We start from the raw sequence: 25,566 nt of genomic DNA, 5'->3' as shown, positions 1-25,566 counted from the left end.
TTGAACGTTTGCTTAGTGAGATTCGGTACGAATGAGAACCAAAGCATGAGCGGACATCAGTGTTCACTCGCCCCGCTGACCACCGCCCTCTCTGGGCTACATCTCTGACAGAGATTCCCTGGCTTTCATGTTGGCCTTGTTTGTTTATGATCGTCAAAATGAGATCAAATCAGCAGTATTTGGTGTCATGATCAAACTATTACTTGTTTTTTATTCATATTTAGTGTCTTTTGTGTTGTTATTGTTTTGGCGCGAGGTAAAAGTGAATAAAACTATACTTGTATAACGTTACTATTGCTTTCTCATTTATTCTTAATGCGATACGAGCACTCGATTATTATTATTAAACTTTGTTCTTGTCAGTACTATATAAAACGGTTTTTTATAAGTGTCAGAGAGATGTTTTTGCATGCTGCTTATAAATATACCAGTGGCGATATCTCATAACATGTTTTAATAGTCACGTCACGATAAAGTAAATGATCAATGTCCACATTTAAAAGCTGAGGTGCTTACCTGCAGTTCCACGATGTTTTCGCGTTCTGATAAGAGATAATAGGTCCTGAAAAAAACTAGTGTTTATATTCCTCTTTCCAAGTGTTAATCGTCCACACGATGTGACAAGACTAAGGGTGTCACGATTTCGATTTTAAATCGAAATCGATCGAAATTAAGTCACAACCTCGAACTTCGAATTAAAAAATTGGATCGTCGATGCTGCCACGCCCCCATGTCACGTCCGGTCGGCTTGCCAAGCGGGGGAAAATAAACTCTCAGAAGTGCCTTTAAAAACATCCATCCAGCGGAACACGATTTATATTTTAAACACGAGGGATGTATTGCTACAACTCCTTGAAATGCATATCATGAACAGGATTACTACCTAGTGATCTGCCTTCGGGCAGAGCGCAGCTCTCTGCACGTGCACGAGAGAGCCACCAAGATGCAGCGGGTTATATTTTAAACAAAAGATATAGTTTGCCTCAGCTCGCATGAAACACATAAAACTGAACAAATACGTAAGGATTATTACTTTAGTTTATGTTTAGACTTTGGACAGATGCGAGATGCGCATACACGTGAGACAGAGAGAAGCGCAGCTGCTTATGAAGCACCGGTTTTAGTTCAGATAATAGGAGTCCAAGACGCGCGCATTAAGTCTATCTGCGTGCAAGAAGGAATTCTCTCTCTACAAGCTCTCTCACGTAAAGTAAAGCCCACAAACCCCCATGCGAGTAAAAGCACGCAATGTGCATGTTAATGTGAAACTATAATAATAATAATAATAATAATAATAAAGGCATATAATTTTTTGTCTTAAAAAAATTCATTTAAAAAACGAGAATCGAATTGAATCGTGACATCAGAATCGAAAATGTAATCGAATCGAGGATTTGGAGAATCGTGACACCCCTAGACAAGACATTTCTCCCATTAACTTTAACGTAACATCCAAGAGCGCTGATCTTTGACGGAATAATAACTTCCGATTGGGGATTCACAGACTGATTTATGAGCTAGTAAAATAATGAGACACGGAGAGTGATTCAAAACAGGGCGTCTGCTTCTTCTTCTTTTCGTTTAATGGCTGCTCACTCCTTGGGAGTATTACTGCCACCTACTGTATACCTTGCGCATATGCGTAATGGATCAGGGCGTCTGTGTTTTTCCATTCAGAGATGAGCCTGCTTAGGACCTCCATTCACTAGTTGGCGGAATGATACGAAAGGTGAAGCGGTTACAGTGCCGTTATCAGCACAATATCGCATAGCTCTTAGCCAATCAGATTCGAGAACCAGAAAGAACTGTTGTATAAATATATATATATATATATATATATATATATATATATATATATATATATATATATATATATATATATATATATATATATATGGTTTTGTGTGAATATACATTGATTTAAGCCATTTGTCCGAATGATGAATGATAGCTAATCTCCTAATTTATAACTTTTATGCCTACAACATATGGTAGGTTTATTAATAGTTTGTTAATTTACAGCTTTACTTTTAACACAGTCCTTTAAACAAAACACTTGTGACTCTTGCACTAAGGGTTAAAAAGGTTATCCCCTTCATATTAACCAACGTGTGACAAACTAAAAAAAAACATCTTACATAGATTCAGTAAACTGTAGTTTCGAGTCAACATCATATACTTTAACAAATAAGATTATTAAAACACACGTAAGTTACAGACTGTGAATCATGTACGAAAATGTCCAAGCAAAGTTGGAAATGCTTTTGAGGCATAGTAGATTGAGGCGAAACGGCTAAATAACCCACTTTAAAAAAGAATATATGAAATCGTATTATATCATCCCCTTTAATGTACGCTTGAGGGGGTCTGTGATTGAATGACAGGTGATCATTCTCATGTGTTGTTGTGATCAGCATTGCTGCTGGTTCGACTTCGTACAGTCAAAAAACGGGACCCGAGTGATTATGTACGGGACAAATCAATAACCCCCAAAATACTGCCCTAGACATACAATGCAAAGACATGTACCTGGCTCGGCTGGCTGTTTGATTTTTTATCCCACGAACTAAAAGGCTTCCCCATTTCGCTAAGCCAAGTTAATCTCCATTTGTCTTTTACACTGACCTCCAATATGAGCCTTCCTGCATTAAAAGTATGTCCATGCTTAAAGTTTTACCTCAGCTTTACACAGTCAGAAAACCCGGAGTGGATCCTGAGCGAAATGATTACAGAAAGCTTACAGCAGGGGTGTCAAACTCAGTCCTGGAGGGCCGGTGTCCTACACAGTTTAGATCCAACCAACTCCAACACACCTGTTTGGAAGTTTCTAGTAATCCTGAAGACCTTGATTAAACACATCAGGTGTTTTTGATTAGGGCTGGATCTAAACTCTGCAGGGACACCGGCCCTCCAGGAATTGAGTTTGACACCACTGGCTTACAGTAACGTTAAAGAAAAGAACTTGCTTTGGCTCCACTCCAGGCTTTGAAAACAAGTCGTCTTTATGAAAAGTGAATTTAAGAATTTTGCAATTGACGTTAATCCGTTGTGCGATGGAGAACTTTAATCCATGGTCTAACGTTAGACAGAAAATATAATTATCCTCCTGTACAAAATTTATTACAAACTCACATTCCTTTCTTCTTCCCCGTGATAAAGAAATCACTTAAACTGAGCTGCAGTTGTCTTTTCATCTTAACCTCTGACGACCTGTCACCAGCTTCAGACCCCACTAGCCATTGAGGGAGCGGAGTGGGCCGGTGACAAGACACTGTGTTGCGCTTTTAAAATAAAAGCATGCGAGTCAAATATTTTTCTCCCCCGCAGTATAATTTTTTTGGGGGGGACAAATGTGACTGTCTCCTATATTGGAGGGGACACGTCCCCTCCATCCCCCCCGGTTCCTACGCCCTTGAATCACTCAAACAAAGCAATAGTGCATTCAGTCCATCCAGTGCATTCCGTTTTAGAGGCAGATAAACTTGTGTATCGTCCGCATAGCAATGGAACGATAGCCCATACTTTCTGAAAATAGAGCCAAGAGGGAGCATATAGAGAGAGAAAAGAAAGGGAGCTAAAATTGATCCTTGAGGAACTCCCCTGGTTATCGCAGCTTTACTTAAAGTATGATCTCCTAACTTCACTGAAAAGGTCCTATTTGTCAGATAGGATCTAAACCACTGCAGGGCACTGCCAGTAATGCCAGCACAATATTCCAGTCCATCAAGAAGTACAGCATGATCGACAGAATCAAATGCAGCGGTTAGATCTAGAAGGAGTAAAACCGCATAGTTACCTGAGTAACATGTTAGCAGTATGTCATTTAAAACTTTCAGCAGTGCAGTCTCAGTAGAGTGATGTTTTCTAAACCCAGATTGGAAAACCTCAAAGATCGAATTTTCAGCCATGAAAGATTGTATTTGATCAAGAACTGATTTCTCAATAATTTTTGAAATGAAAGACAAGTTAGAGATGGGCCTAAAATTTGTCAGAATAGTAGGATCCATGCCCTGTTTTTTTAAGCAGAGGGCGAACAGTTGCATGTTTAAGCGACTCTGGAAAAGTACCTGTTTGTAAACAGCGATTTATCAAAGACAGAAGATTCTGAGCAACCACATATATAACTTGTTTAAAGAAGAGAGGGGGCATTACATCAGTTGGGGAACCAGATGCCTTTAGGTGATCCACTATTTCTATCAGATGATTATCTGTAACAGGAGTAAAACAACTAAAAACAGCAGTACATCTAGAGAGAGCTGAAGGGTCAGATGAAACTGGGTTTAGCCCCGTTCTTAGGTCATGTGTCTTCTGTACAAAGAAACAGAGAAAGTCTTCACAGGAAACTAATGACACTTTTATATCAAGACCAGTGGAGGGGTTGATGGTGGAATTTATAACATTAAACAAAGTTTTCGGTTTATGACAGTTCTTATTTATATTGTCAGTGAAATAAATTGATCTTGCCGTTTTCACTGCTTTCTGATATTGAGTTAGTGAGTCTCAATACCAGGACAGACTTCATTGAAACCTGAAGTCTGTCCTTCCTCCATTTTCGTTCAAATCTTCTGCAAATACCAAATATCTTCTTCTTATTAATACCATGTCACTTACCGTTTCTCGTTGTCAAGGTCGTAAGACGATTACAACAGCTGCAAACTCAACCAGAATGTATGGTTTCTCACCCTGGCCTGGAACCAGTTTGTTTAAATGTATTCTGTCTACAAAATGCATTAAATATCTATAGGGCAGACTACGGGCATTTAGGTCTAAGAGGCATAGAGACGTAAGTTTTATATACTGCACTGGATTCCTTAGTTTTTAATATAAATGATAAATCTTAAACTTTTATGTTACAAAAACAAGTCATTTAATCCAAAATGCAAAGTACTGAAAGCACACAAAACTGTTGTTGTAAAAAGTTTTATTGTACAAAATTTTTTGGTAAAGACATTTGTTGCTGTGTTTGAGTCGGTACAGGTTCTTGGCGTACCGAAGCTTCGTCAGCTGGTGTTGGGGATTTCTGGGACGGAGGATCAGGGTGGTGCTACCCTCATGTGTGGTCTCAAGATTAAGGACAGAGTTCCCTGATGGCCAGACAAGGTATGTGGGTTTGAGACCTGCCCTCGATTAAACCTTGAGACATAGCTGGCTATTAGTTCCAGCTTGTCTGGTTTGTCAAACTGGGCTGTGAGGTCCTCAGGAATCGAGATCTTCAGCACCTCATCCACATACGGGGCCGGGTCCACAACTACCTCTTCAAATATAAGGTCCAACAGGCTGTTCAAGTAATCTTTAAAAAAATATTGTAATTACCTTTTATTTTATAGTAACTGTATAGCAATGATGCACACTTCACTTTGTTATTTAAAGTATTAAAAAAAAAAAGTTTGGTTATCTTAAAAATTTAAATTTGTATTTTAAATAAAAGATGTTGAAACTCACGAAAGGTTGGTTCTGCTTTCACTGGCTTTGCAGAAAATAGTCCTTTTTTGTATTTAGGACAATTAACTTGGAATACTGGTTCACCTGCTGCTGTTGTTGCTTGAGGATGCCCAGTGTTTTCATTAAAATGCAGTGCTGCCAGGTAGAGTCTGTAAAGGAACAAAATGTAACTTACATTAGGTTATGTGTGTCTGTGTGTGACAGGGCTGCACGATAAGTCACATGCAATTATCATGCGCATATCATCAGTAAAGCTGGTACCTTGATTAGTATCCTTGATTAAAGTGCAGCATTTTATAAATATGTCACCTGCTTTCAGATGGAGCAGCATTAACTACACAGAGCCATACAGTAGTTCACCGAAAATCTAGGCAATATTGCATTCGTATAGATTCATCCACGACTATGAATGCGATATTTCACAGCTACTCTTTGTAATAAATGCTGCTCCATGTGAAAGCAAGTGACAGCGATTTACTACTAATAAAGGAACCGGCTTTACTGACAAGATGCGTGTGACAATAGCGTGCCATTAATCGTGCATCCCTAGTGTGTATGCATGTGTATTAGGGCTGTGCAAAACAATCGCCTGCGATTCTCATGCATGTTTCATCAGTAAAGCCGGTTCGGTGATTAGCATTAAATCGCCATTATGATGGGGATTTAATACGCACAGCCCTTGTGTGAATATATTCCTTTACAATCAAGTTACCTGCATAACATCCCAAGAAAAGGAAAGACAAAATTTTTTGGGGCGAAACGCAGAATAACGCTATGAAACGCCTCCAAAGATGAGGTCTGATGGTGAGGGCTCAGCTTTGCAATGTCTTTCAGAATCTTCTTGTTGGTCAGGACCTTCTCCAGTCTACAGAAGGCAGGTGTTCCTGGTGAGGAAATGAGAAACTCAACTATAAATTTAAAGTTCTAAAAACACGTAAAAAATAACAACAAGAAAAATAGATGCCTGTGATAAATACGTACACACATGCTTTACACTGACAGTGCAAAAAGGGTAACCAAACCTGCTTTCAGCCACTTCATTTGTCCTTTGAAGTGCATCGTGGATGCACACACGTTGGAAAACTTGGATCTTCATGTGTGTGTATGTCTTGTATGTGGTTCAGAATTGAAGTCCATTTGGCAACTCTCTCTTGGCCTGAGGAAGAAGAGGCTGCTGTCCACTATATGTGGTTTTTTATACTAGGCACCCATTTCTGAAGTTTCTCGTAGTCTTTGCTCTGGGAAATCTTCAGATTTTTCTTGGACAGTCCCAAAAATAACAACAAGAAGTGCTTCAGACATACACATAGATATAGTATGTATTGAATGGCAAAATAAATAAAAAGAACAGTCTTTGCTAAAGTAGTCCATCCAATGAGGGATGTTTATTTAGAAATAACCAGTCAATGATCCTATGAAATTCATGAAGCACAAAAATCCCATAACCCTTTTCTATGTGCCATACATCATAATAGTGTGTAATGTTGGCCTCTTGCAGTAATCTTTGGACTTGAGGATGCCGGTCTATTACTATACTGTCAAATGTGAAAGCGTGTGCCCTTAACATGTCAAGGCTCCTCTTTAGACCTTCTTTCTCCATGTTATTGCTTCCTCCGACTTCATTACTCTAAGGACAAAAGAAAGTATACATAAGCATGGTTGACCTGTCTTGTTATTTGTCATTGCTTGACTATATACACCAATCAGCCATAACATTATGACCACCTGCTTAGTATTGTGTAGGTTTCCACCAAAACAGCCCTCAAGGCATGGACTACACTTTACCCTTTTATAACAATCAGCATTCACTTTTCAAGCTATTTCAGCAACAGTAGCTCATCTGTCGGAATGGACAAACATACTTTGTTTTACAATCCATGTGTCATTTTATGATGTCTTGCCTTCATAGCAATCTCTATTTTAAGACATGTGGTCAGGGTTACCTGGTGAGTCAGCCCTCATGTCACCTCCTAGGACAATGTTCTGCTGTTGACTGAGCTGCTGCAACATGCCATCCTGTGCTGTCTTCCAGCTATGTACAATTGCAGGCTCAATGTACATCCTGGCATGTCTTCGGAAGGTGTCATAGTGGGGCATTTTCGGTTGCATTGGCCAGAAGATCTGATTCAGAAAGAGAGGAGTCTTTTACTCATTTTGTCTTCAGACTCAGTACGTTCATTTTCATCCATACATGTAGTTCGTCATGTTAAAAATTGTAAGATAATTTCCTGAATAAATATAGCACCTCCCCAAAGGGCACTGCATGGGGGCAAAGTGAGTGCCCAGGAAAGCAACTCTCTACGATTCACAGTGGATTTCCGACACATTTGGGTTTCAAGACACACCTTTAGGGTGTCATACATTTGTATTCTTATTCTCTCATCTACCATTTGTATGAAGATGTGATGTTTGACAATCAAGAGTATCTATCTGTCTGCAGATTTACCATTTGTATGGAGATGTGATGTTTGACAATCAAGGGTAGCTCTTTTCTATTTAAATGTCTCATTGCAAGTGGTTACAATGGTCTCACTCAAATATAACAACAGAATTCAATGTTAAAGTATATGTGAAACTTCATTCAATGTTGATAGACAACTCCCATTCTAAGCATAAGCCAATCACCCACTGTATGCAAATTAAGGACAGCCCTTAGTTTTACAACAACCAATCAGTACCAAATTCCTATATGCTTTGTTCTCTGGTTATTTAAGGAGATGTGTAGAAGATTTAGGCGGGACTTTCAATATCTAGAAATGCACCCCCATGATGCTGTATCTTTGATATAGCACCATGTATTTTCATTTTATTTTGAGGAACCTGTAACCAGATCTCCATCTCCTTACCAGGTATGCAATGGTTTTTGTTTATTTTCGTATTTGAATTGGAATCTAAATTGGCTCCTGAATTATGTTTTACCTACCTGGTTAATAAATTGTGTTTGGATTAGTCTGTGTTGCTACGAAAGTTATTGACATGATTAGTAAATTACGATGTATCCTTGTTACCGCAATGTCTGAATATCAGGCTAGTATTACGGACCAAAATCCCAGACTAGATGGCATAGTAGTACATCAGCGGAGGATTTTGAAGATCCGACTAGCACTTGGCGTTAGTTTAAGTTAAATTAGCTGCTTGGAGGCTAATTTCCTGTTTAGAGTAACAAGTAAATGTTGTCTGACCACTCTAAATCAGATGAGCCTCAGCCTCTGGTTATTTCAATTTTAATCTATCTAATTTGCATATTAAGTTATGGCACGATTATACAAAGCTATCATTGGAGAAGACGGTCAGTTTGTTTTATGATAGTGGTCGTGAGCCTCTGGTTAGAAATAAATATTGTAATAATTAAGTTGCACCTCTATGGGGACTAAATAAAGTATGTTCAGAGATCAGCACGCATAAAAGGCGGCTTTCTGAACATATGGTCTAACCTCTAGCAGCGACCAAGCCTGATTCGGTTGTGATCGTGGGCCCGCATGATTATTAAATATTAATAAACGGCCGGTGCATGAGTCCAAAGCGACATGAGTAGCCAAATGAACGGATGCAATAACAAGTAGGGCTAAACAAGAATAACCAAATATCCACCCAAATTCTGTAACCGTTAAAAGTAAAATCAATCCGATTTATATTAACATTATCTTGGAGTCAGATAATACAAAATTGCATAAATGCCAAAACGTCATCTGCAAGCGCCGGAAAAGACCGAACGCGCTATTGCCCTTCGTTTGGATTCCGTCGTTGGGCCAAACGGATGGATGGGGCCATATTTTTGCCCCTTACAAAATCAAAGTATATTATTTGCTATACAGGAAAATCATTATCACACACCTTTTCAATTTTGAAGAAAGATGCACTAGTGGCATATACTGCAACAGACAGCTGGAGATTACCTACAGGAGTGCTTCCAATAACTGGCTGGCTATTCCATTTCCTAGAAAACTCACAGTGTGGGCACTGCTGTAACACAGAGAGGAATGTGCCAACCCTTCTTGTCTGCACATCTGAAACCCGCTGACATATAGGGCACTTCTCAAAGAGCTCCAGCAGACAGTTTTCATACACAATGTATGTTGCTGTCTTATAAGCCGGCTTGGAAGATTCCAATCTATTTAGATAATAAAGAATTATTAGAATAGCAGCCAACTTCCACACTACAACATCCTAAATTGTTGTTCACAAAAATTTTTACCAAATACAATACACTCACGTCAAATCCGCAGGCTCTGTCAAAGTTGAAATGGACTAGGTGCACAAGATGGCGTCTATTAACTTCGGGATATGAGTGTACGCATCAGTACTTCCGGTCTAAGTGTTTACGCACTGCAAATGACAGCATCTAGCTTACCTTGTTAAGAAGAACGAGTTCTAACTTTCTTTCAAACGGAAAAACGGAGCATTACATTGTTTTCTTCCCATTCGTCACGTTATAATAACACAGAGATAAGTTTTCACTCCTGTAAATACTGCGGTACGGGCTCAGTGTTAAATCAAGATCCGTAGGGACAGCTTCAACCCTACGAAAATCACTCGTGGATGTCCGTGTGACTTCGTAGTGACTGCTAAGGGGTTGAGGAGATTTATAAAAGAAGCTATACCAGTTCCCTTACACCGGACTTGACTATTATACTTTATAATTTATGTATTTCTTATATTTCCATGTAAATACATTATAGACCAGTTCAAATGATGTAAACAACGCTGGTCCAAAAACACTTCATGTTACAGTTTGTGACAGTTATTTTTTTATTTTACATATATTATTATCTTTAAGATGTTTGTTTAACTTCAGTTAATTTAGGTTTATATGTTCTGTTGGTTTATTTTATCCCAACGTTTATCTAGTGTTAAAAAACGGAAACAGGAAGTGCTTCTGGACCAGTGTTGTTTGCATCTTTTGAACTGGTCTATAGGGCTTTTCACACCTGAAATTGTTAACCCTGGGTTATGCTAAAACCAGGGTTAACGGAATCCTTGGTTTTTTTTGCATGTTTCACACTGTTGAAACTTAACCAGGGGTTAAGAAATAACCCTGGGTATTCATAATTTTACGTTTCACACTGTGCATTCCTAAACCCTGGGTCAGGAGTCTCCAACCCAGCTCCAACACACCTGTCTGTAATTATCAAGCAACCCTGAACACCTTGATTAGCTACTTCAACTGTGTTTAATTAGGGTCATAACATTCTAACCCTGCTTCATTTCACACTGCATGCGTTTGGCACCACAATGCGGGGTTAACACCACAAATGCGGTGCTAACCCTGCTCCGGAGCAGGGTTTCATAACCCTGGGTAAAAAGCTAACACCGCTTTCAAATTACAGGTGTGAAACGCTCCTCAACCCAGGGTAAAAAGCAGGGTTTAGAATGAAGATAACCCAGGGTTAAGCGCAGTGTGAAAACCCCTAATGACTGTTTCTAATTGTAAACGTTTCTTGTAATGAACTTCCAATGAAAGTATTTCTAAAATGTTTTCATGTAAATACTTTATAATTAATGTTTCTAATTGCAAGTTTCCCGTAAAAACCTTCTAATGAATGTATTTCTTAAATATTTTAATGTAAATACTTTAGAATGAATGTTTCTATTTGCAATAGTTTCTTGTAAATACTTTATAATTAATGTTCTATAATTTTGTTAGACATTTACTTACCAGAATTGATTAATTAAACAGTATTTTGTTGACATCTTTTACATTATTAAAAAGGTAATTATTTTCAAACAACTGTGTACACTTATATAAACCTTTTAAAGGGAAACCAGGCAAGTCTGCGTAATATTTCTCTACAAGCTCCCCCTAGTGTCTGAAAGTAAATGCTTTCAAACACACTGTCGTAAAAACGAACTGTTGTCCCTCCCCCCTCGGAACCAAGTTTATCAGCTTATTTCCAATCCAGTTAAGTTTCCCTTCCGTCAAGGGTTTTCGATGCTTCTTCCCCGGCTCTGCCATTTGCAACAATCGCTAGCCGTGTTTAGCTTGCCTGCCTCTGTGTTGTTTGCTGTAAAGTGATACTGCTTCTCGCGATATCTGAGACTTTGCAAGACTGAAGGACACCGGGTCAGATACAGCGAAGTTGCAAGTGGGGTATTCTTCCTACAGACGGTAGGAGCGGGCGAGAGAGACTTCATTCGTCCGGTAATGAGTCATTTAACCATATACCGACTTACGAAGATGATTTATTAACATAAAAATGCTACCTTGTGTCCCTTCAAAACCCCATTCTCCACAACTTATGAGATGGACAGTTACACGTTACCACTATGGAAAGTTTAGCATTGCTGTTGCTTTATACACCTGACTCCCAGCATGATAGCATTAAGAGGAGGCCCCACATAGGAGCACATTAAAAGAAATATATTTATTTTAATACTTAACTGTATCATTATTACCAATATAAAGAACCAATGTAGGCTTGTGCCGGTGTTCGGTAATACGGTAAACCACGGTAGTAAAACTGCACGGTAGTGTTATTGTGGGGTCTTCAAATTACCGCGAAAAGACGTGCATTATTAGTTTTCCTTTGACCGGTTCAAATTACACTGCACGGATGCTGCGCAGGTGTCACTCATACGCAGGTGCACACCTACAGACTCTCGTGGAGAAAGATGACGGAAGGATGAGTGCTGCTGCTGCTGACTATTTTTACACATTACAAAAATAATGTATGGAGTAAAGTATGGAAGTTTTTTTGGCTTCGTGAAAAAACAAAGAGGTTGTGCTGATAGACAATTCCCCTATGTGTAAAATTTGTGGACGGAATGGGTCAGAAAATTACGGGAACACTAACCTTATGCATCTTCCAGACAATCATCCACAGTTCACGGAGATAAAGGTAAGATAAATGGCATCATATTTCATATCTTGTGTCTAAATAATAACAGTTAAGTTTCCGCTTAGCAATGCTAATGTCCGCTAGCTAACGTTACGCTGTTTGGTTTGTCTAATATCATTACGTGTATTAAGCTAACGTATTAGCTATCCTACCGCTTGCTATCTGGTAAAACATATACTATTAAGTATAGCTGACACTGAGCTTGACAGGTAACGTTAAGTTGATCAAACAGTTAAACAGACTACAATTAATGTTAGTGCAAAACGCAGCTGCTAGAGTTCTTACCAGGTCACGCAAGTTTGATCATATAACCCACATTTCAGTATCTTTACACTGGTAAATTATCTTTTTACAGAAAAAAATGATTTTAATCTTCTAAATTGTGTTTTATCTATATTTGAATTGTGTACATTATTTATATTTGCATTGACTGTTAAATGTGTTATGTGAATTAAGTGATGTGTCACTGTCTGACTGTCAGTCAGTAATAACAACCATTTAAATATGTTATGTAATTTATTTGACTCTGTATGTTGAATAAACAGTACTGTGAATACAAATCGGCATATTTAGCTGTATGTGTTCTTTTACTAAAGTGAAAGGAACACATATATTTATGTATCATATTTAATCATACAAACAAGTAAAAAGACAAACTATCAGTAAGCTTTACCTTCTTTTATTCTCTATAATTGTCTAAAATGCATCTTTAAGGCATGAAGTAATATTTTTCTTCTCTGTTTTACAGAGTATCCAATCATCTAGCAGTGCTGCTGCTGGCTCATTTTTAGCTGAAGCCATTCAGTCAACGGTCAAAGTGGCTTTCCAACGTCAGGCTGCATATGGACTGATGATATTTTGCAATTTAATCATTTAAACCACTAAAGTTGACTGCTTTTGCAGTTTGGACTTTATTCTGTTTGAATCTGATTGGTTCAGTTTACTGTGTATTGTTTTATTTATATCATTTTAACAAGTTTAAGTTATTAAATCTTTTATTTGCACTATAACAATGACATTTGCTCATCTTTCAACTTGTTTTTGTAATGCATTTCAACACCGTGGTAATACCGACTACCGTAATAAAACCTTCATAAATCACCGCAACATGAAAATTTAACACCGGCACAAGCCTAAACCAATGTTATATGTACAGTGGATTTTAAAGAGGAAATAATGTAGTGCATATTATTCAAATTAAATCCCATAAGTGATGCGAACCCTCTTCAAACATTCATGTAAAAATAAAAATAATCTCCCTTATAGTTTTAGCCACCTCACAGTCTCTGTAGATGCATTGTATGGGAATACCCTCCTCTGTAAAAACACCAAAAATCACACCACTACATCCCTATAAGAAGAAGCTGGCCTTGCATTGCACTCTGCATTTTCAAGTAGCTACAGTCATTAAATTGGGACATTTAATTTCCAGCAGTCCGAAGGTTGGGCTCTCAGCTGGATCAAACACAACATAATGGTTGCAGAGTGCTCTTTCAGCCACACAGGAACAGTCGGCCACTGAAATGTCAACTGGTGAGCAGTCGTCAAAGACAATCTACACATTAAAACAAAATATACAGTATGTTATTTCACATACAGAATCAGGACACAAATTCAATACCATGTCAGGTTATCAAATGCATAACACTATACACAATACTGTAATCTAAGGACATCCAAATAGATCACCTGTCTCAATTTACTCACTTTCATATAGAGTGTTATAAAAAAGTGAAAGTTCAAAGCATAAGATTGGTACAGGGTACAAAATCAGTACTTAAATATCACTGGCCAATGAACCTTAAAGATAACTGACCGTTCACGGTTTATAATTAACATACAGTAAAAAACAGAAGCCATTAGAACCAGTTTCTGTGGTTTCCATGAAAGCTTGGTGTATGTTAAGATCCTTTATTCATCATTTTGCAAAACAGGCACATCAAAACCACAAATAATAAACCTGATTGAGGCTTTGAGCTTCTTATTTTTACTCCCACTCCGGGGTCGTGAGGGTTCTCGCCCTTTCTCATCTGTAGCATGTAGCCCTGACGCTCCCTCCCTGATGAATCTTTGGTTTGAAACTGTGAGGTTTGGACATCATTAATGTTATTCATACAGTTAATTGTACATCGTTAAAACCATCAAATAGCCTGTCAAGTTGTCAAAGTCAGTAGTAATTTACTAACTGTTAGAGCGAGCTAGCCAGTCAGTTAGCTAATGTTATAACTTACCTTCATAGTTGTCGATGTAACTTGATATATACACCTTAAACAACTTTTTCCTTTTGATCATCTGAGCTGAGCATGCTGCTGTACTAGCCGATGGACATCGGTGATTGTTACTTTGATAGATCTTGCAGACATTGTGTGTAAAACAGCGGCATGATTCATATCTTCCTGTCTTCATATCGCGAAACCGGAAGCTTACACGCGTACACTCAAGAAAGCGGAAATAGAAAAACGTCATCCCGTGCAACTAGTCCATAGAGTCTGCAGGATCATATGTAGAATCCAGTGGTTCTTCAATGGTACTACTTGATGTGCCTTCCAAAGGGTCCTGCTGCTGCTGCTGCTCCTCCTCCTTAGACCCCGAAGCCGTTTGTTTTGAGAATAATGGCTGGCTGATGAAGTTATTGGCTGGCTAGCCGGCTCAGCTGAAACCTAAATGGCTGCTGCAGCCGCCAAACTTTTCATAGCTGCAAATGGCTGAAGCTGCCACATGTCTACAGATGTCTACGTTATACTGATTAACAGTGTTGGGAAAATTACTTACAAAGTGTAATACATTATATATTACAAATTAATGTAATTTGAAAGTAATTAGTCACATTAGAATATTACTGTCTCTGAACTGTAATTAGTTAAATTACTTTTGAGTTACTGTCATCAAAATAACAGAAGTATGACTAGGCATTATAAAATGTTAAAATGTAGTTTATTGCTGCTTATAAATCTAGAAGTTATGTGTTTGCCCTTGAGCTTTGAATAGGCACAGTGAAGACTTATGGCAAAATACAATAACAATCACTGTCAGAATTATAAACATAGACAAATGATCTGGTAAAAGTCTGGTAAATTAGACTAATAACATGGCAAAACACCCAACCTCTTTTCATTTCTATTCTTTAATTCACTTTTAATTCAGAGCCACAGCACAAACCTGGCATGCACTGGGTTGAATGAATGAATGATTATAGGTTCCCATACAAAGATTGGTAAAAACTTTTAAAATTGATGTTTAAAAGTCTACACTAATTTTACGTTGTAGTTTTGGTTGCTGTTTGTAATAAAACGGTAGATAGCATAGCAATAGCCTAGCAATCTATTATGTATCTGGACTGTAACCATAGCAACGTTGGCTTACCTTGTCATTGCTGGTGTGATATGGATTTTACTGGCAAGCTTTTTAAAAGTCTCTTTACTTCTGAGGTTCAAGCAGCATGGGAGACCTATAGAAAGAAACTTTCTGTTGCTTTTACTTGCTCTCATTCGCAGAAATATGCGTGACTGTAAAGATTCAATCTTTGGGCTGTTGTTCCACTCCTGGCCTGCAGGGGGCGCCCCATTAAAGCTTCCTTGTTGGACACCCTCCTCGTCTCCAGATGGCACTGTAACCCCAAGCTCAGTGCTCACCACGCCTGCTGATTGCAATATTGTGTGTGATTGTTCTTTCCTCATTAGCCTTGATTTCTTTCACCTGTGACTTGCCCTTTATAAGAGTGCTTGTTCTTTGCCATCTTGTTCAGTCTTGAGCCATTGTACCCCAGGCTACAGATCTCCAGATAATAGTTTGTATCGTGTATCTTTTTTGACCCTTGTGTCTATTTTGTGTTTCACTGTTTTACGGAAGCTCTGCTATCCTAGTTTTTTTGTACTTTGTTCCTTGATTTCTCAAGTAAAGACTATTTTTATTTTATGGAAACTGAAGTCTCTTGACTCATTGCTCTTCTGCTTTTGGGTTCCACTGTCTGGGAGTTAGCTCAGCAGATAACACGCCACGCTTAGAACACCAGAGACCCGGGTTCAAACCCAGCCAAGGTCAATCACATTACAACAAGACTGAACCATGGAAGGGAGCCCAGCAGAACGACCGTCACCCTCCTCCAATGTAGATCGTATTCTGACAGCCCTCTCAGATCAAGCAGCAACCATACAGCGACATGATCAGGCCCTATCAGAGATTCTTCATATTTTGAATCTCCAGTCTCAAGCATCCTTGCCCCAAGCATCCCAATCACCCCCTGATCTTCCCAGCAGACCCATGTTATCACTCCCATCAGAGCCCAAGCTACCAGCACCCGAGAGATTCGATGGCACTTCAGAGAGATGCAGAGGCTTCATTACCCAATGTACCCTGGCCTTTCAGCTACAACCCAGCAGCTTTCCTACTGAGAATAGTCAGGTAGCTTACATTATTACCCTCCTAACTGGTAAAGCCTTGGACTGGGCATCTGCCCTGTGGGATCAGGGATCTCCAGTAACCACCAACTGCCAGGACTTCATTTCTGAGATGAAGAGAGTTTTTCACCATCCGGCCAGTAGAGGGGATGTGGATCACCGCCTGCTCAATCTCTCTCAAGGTACCCGAAGTGCAGCTGAGTTTGCTATAGAGTTTCGCACCCTTGCCTCAGAGAGTGGGTGGGATCAGAGAGCATTGAGGGCTACATTTCACCATGCTCTATCTCCAGAGATCAAGGATGAGCTAGCCTTCCGTGACCCGGCGCCGGACCTCGAGGCTCTCATTGATGTGGCAATCCGGGTGGATCATCGGCTCAGGGAACGCCAGCAGGAGCGTCAACGAGAGACTAGATTTTTTGAGTCTGCCAGTGCTGTTAAGTTGCCTTCATCTCTTAGTGCCCCTGAAGAACCCATGCAGCTGGGTGGAACCAGAATATCCCAGACTGAGCGCAACCGACGGATGAGAGAGAAGTGCTGCCTCTACTGTGGCAAACCAGGTCACTTTCGCTTTGCTTGTCCAGAGTTATCGGGAAAAGCCAACTCTCGCCCAGGAGGAGGGGGGCCAGGGCGAGATTAGAATCTATCCCCTGCTCAGCACCCACAGGGTTGACCATCCAGGCTACTGTCACCCAGGGCAACCACCATCATCCAACCTGTGCCTTTGTTGACTCTGGGGCTGCTGGGAGTTTTATGGACTTTGAGATGGCCAAGAGGTTTGCTATTCAGCCAACAATGCTCCAAAGACCCCTTAACATTACAGCAGTTGATGGCAGTCCTCTGGGATCAGGAGAGGTCAGTCAATGTACCCCTCCTCTGCAGCTACAGGTGGGGCAACACCGGGAATGGATACAGTTCTTTTTGATTAACTCTCCAAAGCTTCCTCTTATCCTCGGTTTCCCTTGGCTGACCTTACACAACCCACAAATTGACTGGGCCAGAGGGATGGTTAGAACCTGGGGAGCTGACTGCCTAGTATCAGATAACACCTTCTGTCACCCTTCTAAGCCATTAGAGATATTTCCAGAGCCCTCACCAGACGTCCCTAAGGGGAGATCTGCATCTGTTTCCCAGACCCTATCCACAGAAGTCATGGCCGTTCCCGAAATGGTGCCTGTAAAGACCCAGCCACTTGCTCCTTGTCCTGAGTTATCTCGAGTTCCCCAGGAATATGCAGACCTCCAGGAAGTCTTTAGTAAGACCCAAGCTGCCACTCTGCCCCCGCATAGAGCGTATGACTGCTCTATTGAATTACTGCCTGGTACTAGCCCACCACGTGGAAGGCTCTATTCCATCTCTGGCCCTGAGAGAGTCGCCATGGACAAGTACCTCAAGGAGGCCCTAGACAGCGGGTTCATCCGTCCATCTACTTCACCTGCAGGGGCTGGGTTTTTCTTTGTGGAAAAGAAGGATGGGGGCCTCCGACCCTGCATAGACTATCGGGGCTTGAACCTTATAACCATAAAGAACCGGTATCCTCTCCCTCTTATGTCCACAGCCTTTGAGATCCTGCAAGGGGCCACGATCTTCACGAAACTTGACCTTCGTAATGCGTACTACTTGGTTAGAATTCGTGAGGGGGACGAGTGGAAGACAGCGTTCAACACCCCGACTGGCCACTACGAGTACCAGGTAATGCCATTTGGCCTAGTCAATGCACCAGCCGTCTTCCAAGCATTTATTAATGATGTTCTAAGAGATATGCTGAATACATCTGTGTTTGTCTACTTGGATGATATTTTGATTTTTTCCCACAATTATCAAGAGCATGTTCAGCAGGTCAGACAGGTCCTGGCCCAGCTACTGAAACATAGGCTCTATGTAAAGTTGGAAAAGAGCGAGTTTCATGTTTCAGAAGTTTCCTTCCTGGGCTTTACAGTATCTAAGGGCAACCTTCAAATGGACCCAGGCAAGATACGAGCTGTTTTGGATTGGCCTCGACCAACTTCAGTGAATCAGGTACAACGCTTCCTGGGCTTTTCTAACTTTTACAGAAGATTTATTAGAGACTTTAGTTCTGTGGCCGAGCCTTTATCCGCAGTGACCAGGAAGTCAGCTAAGCCATTTGTGTGGACTAACAGAGCAGATCACGCCTTCAACAGGCTAAAGCGACTCTTTACATCTGCCCCAATTCTAACCCTCCCTGACCCAGAGCTTCCTTTTGTGTTGGAGGTGGATGCCTCAGACGTGGGAATAGGGGCCGTCTTGTCACAGAGAAGTAAGTGTTATAACAAGCTTCACCCATGTGCTTTCTTCTCTCGTCAGCTTACCCCAACGCAGAGGAACTATGATATTGGGAACCGGGAACTACTGGCTATCAAGCTGGCCTTAGAAGAGTGGAGGCACTGGCTGGAGGGGGCCAAACAACCATTCCTAATTTGGACTGACCACAAGAACCTCACTTATATCCAGCAGGCAAAGAGATTGAATGCCCGACAAGCCCGCTGGGCCCTTTTTTTCAATCGATTTAACTTTACTCTCTCCTATCGCCCAGGTTCTAAGAATCTCAAGCCAGATGCGCTCTCAAGGCAGTTTGAACCACCAGAAGTACAAAGCTATCCAGAGTTTATTCTCCCCACTTCCAGAGTGGTTGCACCTATCCAATGGGATATTGAGACAGCAGTTAGGAAGGCCCAACAGCAGCAACCAGGCCCAGGTAATGCCCCCCCAGGGTGTCTTTTTGTTCCTAACCCCCTACGTTCTAAGGTTTTGCAGTGGGCTCATGCCTCCCTCCCTTCTGGACACCCTGGGATAACGAAGACATGCAAGCTCATCCAGAGAAAATTCTGGTGGCCTGGATTGTGGAGGGACACTCGGGCCTTTGTGGCTGCATGCTCCGTCTGTGCCCAGAATAAGGAGCCAAGGACCCACCCTCATGGCCTGCTGCACCCACTGCCCATTCCAAGATGTCCTTGGTCCCACATTTCCTTGGACTTCATCACAGGGTTACCTCAGTCTCAAGGTAATACGGTAATCCTTGTAGTAGTGGACAGATTTTCTAAGAATTGTCACCTTTTGCCTTTGCCCAAGCTTCCCACTGCTAGCCAGACTGCAGAACTATTGATGAGGCACGTGTTCAGAATCCACGGCTTTCCCAATGACATGGTTTCTGATCGAGGTCCACAGTTTACTTCCCGGTTCTGGAAGGCATTCGGACGACTCATCGGATCTTCCATCAGCCTGTCCTCTGGCTTTCATCCCCAGTCAAATGGCCAGACAGAGAGGGTAACTCAAGAAATTGAGAAGACACTGAGGTGCTTGGTTGCAGACAACCAATCCACATGGAGCTCTCATTTAATGTGGGCTGAATTCGCACATAATACCCTTTACCATTCCTCACTAGGTATGTCTCCTTTTGAGTGCCAGTATGGTTTCCCTCCCCCTCTATTTCCTGGACAGGAGCCAGAGGTTGATGTCCCAGCAGCCACTCAGCTGCTTCGTCGATGCCGGCGTTTCTAGCAGAGAGCACGTTGTGCCTTACTGAGGGCTGCCAAACAACAACGGAGGCAGGCAGACCGACACAGAAGGGCTGGACCTATGCTTCGCCCAGGACAAAGAGTATGGCTCTCAACCAGAGATCTTCCATTGCGGGTGGAGTCACGCAAGCTGGCCCCGCGGTACATTGGCCCTTTCAAGATCCTGAAGAAGATTAACCCTGTTTCCTATCGACTCCTCCTTCTTCCCAGGTCCATGAAGATTCATCCCACATTTCATGTTTCTCGTTTAAAACCTGTTGTTTGCTCTACTCTGTCCCCAGCTAGGAAACCTGCCCCAGCACCTCGCCTCATTGATGGCCAACCGGTCTATACAGTCCGTAGGCTGATGGATTCCCGAAGGGTTCGTGGGAGGACTCAATATCTGGTGGATTGGGAGGGCTTTGGCCCAGAAGAACGGTGCTGGGTTCCCGCTCGAGACATTCTTGACCCAGTTCTCATCTCAGAGTTTCGCCAAGCTAAAGAAAACACTTAGAAGAACGTCAGGTGCCGTTCCTAGGGAAGGGGCTCCTGTAAAGATTCAATCTTTGGGCTGTTGTTCCACTCCTGGCCTGCAGGGGGCGCCCCATTATAGCTTCCTTGTTGGACACCCTCCTCGTCTCCAGATGGCACTGTAACCCCAAGCTCAGTGCTCACCACGCCTGCTGATTGCAATATTGTGTGTGATTGTTCTTTCCTCATTAGCCTTGATTTCTTTCACCTGTGTCTTGCCCTTTATAAGAGTGCTTGTTCTTTGCCATCTTGTTCAGTCTTGAGCCATTGTATCCCAGGCTTCAGATCTCCAGATAATAGTTTGTATCTTGTACCTTTTTTGACCCTTGTGTCTATTTTGTGTTTCACTGTTTTACGGAAGCTCTGCTATCCTAGTTTTTTTGTACTTTGTTCCTTGATTTCTCAAGTAAAGACTATTTTTATTTTATTTATTTCTCATTGCTCTTCTGCTTTTGGGTTCCACTGTCTGGGAGTTAGCTCAGCAGATAACACGCCACGCTTAGAACACCAGAGACCCGGGTTCAAACCCAGCCAAGGTCAATCACATTACAGTGGCGGCGCTACCGGACCTGATTGCGACCACTTTAGTCAATGTTATACAGCCGCGGACTTCCCAGAAGCGGCTCTTATAAGAAACGCGTCTATATTTGACTTCACCGATTCCAAATGACAGTTTCAATACAAAATTAAAGTAAAAATGAACATGCTGCATACAGCACCCGGAAACAGACATACAAACGTTATTTTACCCGCAGCTTTTTCCTGAGTGGATGCTGGTCGCGCGCATTGGTCAAAAATAAAAATAACACAGTCTATTTTTGAAATGCATTGTTGTGACGCGCACGTTACTAATGCATCGCTTCTTCTGTAGGGAAAACAAGCAATTTTAATTTACCAATCCGAAGACTGCCTCCGGAGGTCGCATTTTTACGCTGCCTACGTCATCAACACTGTCTTATTTCAAAATATCAACAATTATAAAGTTTATTCTTATTATAAGTTAGTTGTAAATTGTTGTAATATGCGTATTGCTTGCGAATTTAATGCTCAGTTAACTTAAATAAACCAGGCTTGATGACGTATGCAGCCTGCATATGCGACCTCCACAGGTTGCAACCCCTCTGTGTTTTGTAGCAACGAGCGAGCACAAGACTGTGCTGTTATGAAACCAATCGGAAAATGGATCTCGTGTATTGTTTATATTCCGTGTGTGTATGTCTCTATGTGATAGAATTATTATTTGATTGCAAATAATTATAACCGGCTCAGCCAAACTTTATCAGCTGGCGGCTCAATTTGGCTTAGGAAATTATTGGCTGATAGCGGCTGAACTTCTAAATGGTGCAAATGGCGGCGCCTGGCGGCGGCTTCGGGGTCTACTCCTCCTCCAGCTCCAAGCGAGGTCTCTTACTAACCCTCTTTATTGGTGTTGAGGACATCAGCGGATATGCAGTGTGAACACCAACGTCAGGGCAGAACTGTGTCTGTATGCCTAAAGTAAAATAATATTAGACATTTAAATACAAATAAATAATGTGACAATAAAAATATAAGTAATGATTCACCCAAAAATGAAAATTCTGTCATCATTTCCTCACTGTCATGTTGTTACAGATCTGTATAAAGATATTTTAAGGAATGTTTGTAACCAAAACATGAGCCCCATTCACTTCCATAGTATTTTTTATACTATGGAAGTGAATGGGGCTCATGATTGCTTTGTTTACAAACATTCCTCAAAACATCTTTAACAGGGTTTATACAGAAATCCTTGAGTTAAATTTACTACTTTTTACTACCTTTTTTACTACCTTCAGAAAATTTTTTAAAACCATCACGACACTGAATTGCAAGTGTTAATCAGCGACCTTTCTATTATTTACACAGATTTTGACATATATAACATACAAAAAAGAATTAAAGTGAAAAAAATTCTTTTGACTGAAATATTTTTCAGGCCAAGTCATATTCCTTTACCTAACACTTTATGTAGGCGAGACCACTAGCATTTTAAGGGGAGATTTTTTTGCCATAAATTCCATATTGAAGTCTCATGTGGCATATATAGGTAGGTAGCTGTAGTTTGCAGGGCATTTCAGATTAAGGCGAAACAGCTAAATAACTCACTATACTGTATAAAAAGAAAACATGAATATCACCACCTTTAATGAATCTTTCATTAATTATTTCTTAATTGTAAATCTTATTAATTTGAGCATTTACAAATATATTTTTTAATCAAAGTTGAAACTGTTAACATTAGTGAATGCACCATGAACCACCGTCAATTACTGTAATGACATAAACAAGAATTAATTAATGATTATATACTCTATTTTTCATTGTTTGTTTATGTTATATAATGCATTTACTAATGTGAACAAATACAACTTTTTCATATCATATTATTCAGTACACATAAACAAATAATCCAGGGTCTGTTCTGTTCACACAACAGCTTACAGTCACAGCTCTAATACAGTAAGGTTATGTGTATGAATATAAACCCTGAACGAGTAACTCGAGTTAAACTCGTGTAGAACACACACAGGATGTCTGTAACCATAGTGACAGTTGTAAATTGAATGACTGTACCTTTATCAACAAATTATTATGTTACAATAGAGGCAGCGCTGATGTGCTAGTTTGTGCGCAATGTTTCTGCTGTTTACTTTCTCTTAAGACCTAAATGGTCGTGTTTATATGAGGATAATTGCAAAGACGGGATTTTTGAGGCATATGTGTTATTAAGCGGCAAAAATACGTACAACACAAGCTCAATGAGAAACGAATGCGCGGCTAGCGAGCTCCTCTGACACAGAAACAGCGGACGCACTGTTGTTTGTGTTTGAATGGCTTAAAATCACTTGTTTTTAAACTGCTGTGCTGTGCTTAAATATATGTACAAATGTTACGTTTTTGTGACCACACGCAAATGCAACTGCAAGAACCGACAGGTGGATGACATCAAAGTCGCGCGAGAGCATTTTGGAAGCAGTCTCCTCTTATGATTCCTCGTCAATCGCTCTCAAGGGATTTGGATGTCATCTGCCTTTTGGTTGTTGTGGCGCCACATGAAGTTTACCCACGAGTTAAACAAACCCGTTGTACCAGCCACTGGCTAGATCAGCATAGCATTAAAAAGCGTGCCGCGGATGATCAGTAACGTGAGAAATCATTTACCCCAAAATACAGGACCCCTTACGTTAGTCATACTGTGCAAAGACACGCAATTACCTGTTTGGTTTCCTTAGCCCACGAACTGAAAGGCTTGCCAATCTTCATCATTTCGCTAAGCCTTTTACCCCTTTATCGATCTTCAAAACATCGGAGCCTTCCTGCATTATAAGTTTGACCATGCTAGCTGAAATAAACTTTTATCTCAGCTTAACGTGATACAGTCAGAAAACCCGGAGTGGGTCCGGTCCGTAGTGATTACAGAACGTTTACTGCAGAGAGAGGAACGTGATTTGGCTCCACTCCAGGCTTTGATCACATCCCAGAGACGAAAGATCTTTGATTATTTGCCCAGATATGCGGGTGATTTGAACTAATTTCCAGGCATCATAACATTACAAAAGGCAATCGAAAATTTACTACCTCGTCAGATGACGTTTACTACTTTTTACTACTTTTTACTAGCCTTAATTTGGCATAATTTAATTTACTACCTTTTACTACCTTTTACAACTCCGCGGAAACCCTGTTTAAGCATGTTCACAGAACAAAGAAATGTATAGGCCTACAGGTCTGTAACAACATGAGAGTGAGAAAATGACAGAATTTTCATTTCTGGGTGAACTATCCCTTTAATACCACTTACAATTTAGAAAATTCACACAAACAGGAACAAAACGTGACTGGGTCACCAAACCTTTGCTCTGGTAGTGAGGTCGTAGAGTTGTTATTGACAGCTGTGTGCTAACTGTTCTAACAGGTGGTGTGTCTGTCTGGCAGGCCACATGACGCACCTTGGGCAATTCTTCACACGTGCACGCCTAAACATGAGAAGTAATTACAATTAGTAATACATAATGTATTGTTCTTTAATAAAGTATTGCAAAGGACAACTCATTCAATGCGTTCTTATACATGTTTTACCCAGAAAAGCTATCTAATTCAATATTTAAAATTTAGTTGTATAATTCCCAAGAATATAACAGCCATAACACTGCTTACATCTAGCACTGTAATATCATACTAATGCACATATTAACAGAAACACATACATAGAGACAAACTACAAGTAACTGTTTGCAAATAACAGATAAGAGCACATAAAACAGGTTTGCACGTAACGTTTACTGAGTTTGCTCCCTTCACAATCATATGTTATCTAGGACTGGGCAAAAAGTCAACCGCGATTCTCATGCGTGTTTCATCAGTATTCAGTAAAGCCGGATTCGGTGGTTAGTATTAAATCGGCATCACCTGCTTTCAGATGGAGCGGCAATTACTACACAGAACCATGTTTCACAGAGAATCTAGGCAAAATCGCTTTCATAATCGAGGAAAATCGACTCCGATAATCTATGCGACTTTGCCTAGATCTTCTGTAAACTACGGCTCGGTGTAAATGCCGCTCCATCTGAAAGCATGTGATGGCGATTTACTTCTAAACATCGAACCGGCCTCACTGATGAGACATGCATGAGAATCGCAGGCGACTCTCTTGCCCTAACCCCCATATGGTCTTTGGTATTATACTGTTATGTCAATTAATAATGTTTATCCCCGGTTTCAGCAGTAACAACATAAACAAGCGGCTGTCGTGGTCCGCAGTAACTTCCGGTAAACTCCGCTAATAATAAATAACATTAAAGTACTTTAAAGCAACACTATGTAGTT

The 25,566-nt window shown here is 40.6% G+C and overlaps 1 protein-coding gene across 4 annotated transcripts; it reads right to left on the bottom strand.

Annotated features, from left to right (window-relative positions):
* Window positions 1-4,906: 4,906 nt before the first annotated feature.
* On the bottom strand, window positions 4,907-11,848 carry LOC141349111 (uncharacterized). Of its 4 annotated transcripts, XR_012360225.1 has the most exons (8): window positions 9,656-11,848; window positions 9,277-9,553; window positions 7,386-7,563; window positions 7,168-7,282; window positions 6,465-7,069; window positions 6,155-6,326; window positions 5,443-5,591; window positions 4,907-5,290 (listed from the first exon to the last, which is right to left on the bottom strand). XR_012360225.1 is itself a non-coding variant. In XM_073859686.1 (7 exons), the coding sequence occupies exons 4-7, from the start codon at window positions 6,499-6,501 to the stop codon at window positions 5,034-5,036; spliced, it is 615 nt and encodes a 204-aa protein (XP_073715787.1). In that variant the 5' UTR covers window positions 6,502-7,069; window positions 7,168-7,282; window positions 7,386-7,563; window positions 9,277-11,848; the 3' UTR covers window positions 4,907-5,033. The 4 variants fall into 4 exon arrangements, 1 of the variants encoding a protein (XP_073715787.1); XR_012360226.1 differs by having other exon boundaries at window positions 7,228-7,282; window positions 9,277-11,848; XR_012360224.1 differs by having other exon boundaries at window positions 9,339-11,848.
* Window positions 11,849-25,566: the final 13,718 nt, after the last annotated feature.

The sequence above is a fragment of the Misgurnus anguillicaudatus genome, chromosome 21, assembly GCF_027580225.2.
Source record: "Misgurnus anguillicaudatus chromosome 21, ASM2758022v2, whole genome shotgun sequence".
Classification (NCBI taxonomy): domain Eukaryota; kingdom Metazoa; phylum Chordata; class Actinopteri; order Cypriniformes; family Cobitidae; genus Misgurnus; species Misgurnus anguillicaudatus.
This window is presented reverse-complemented; position numbering and strand designations above follow the sequence as displayed.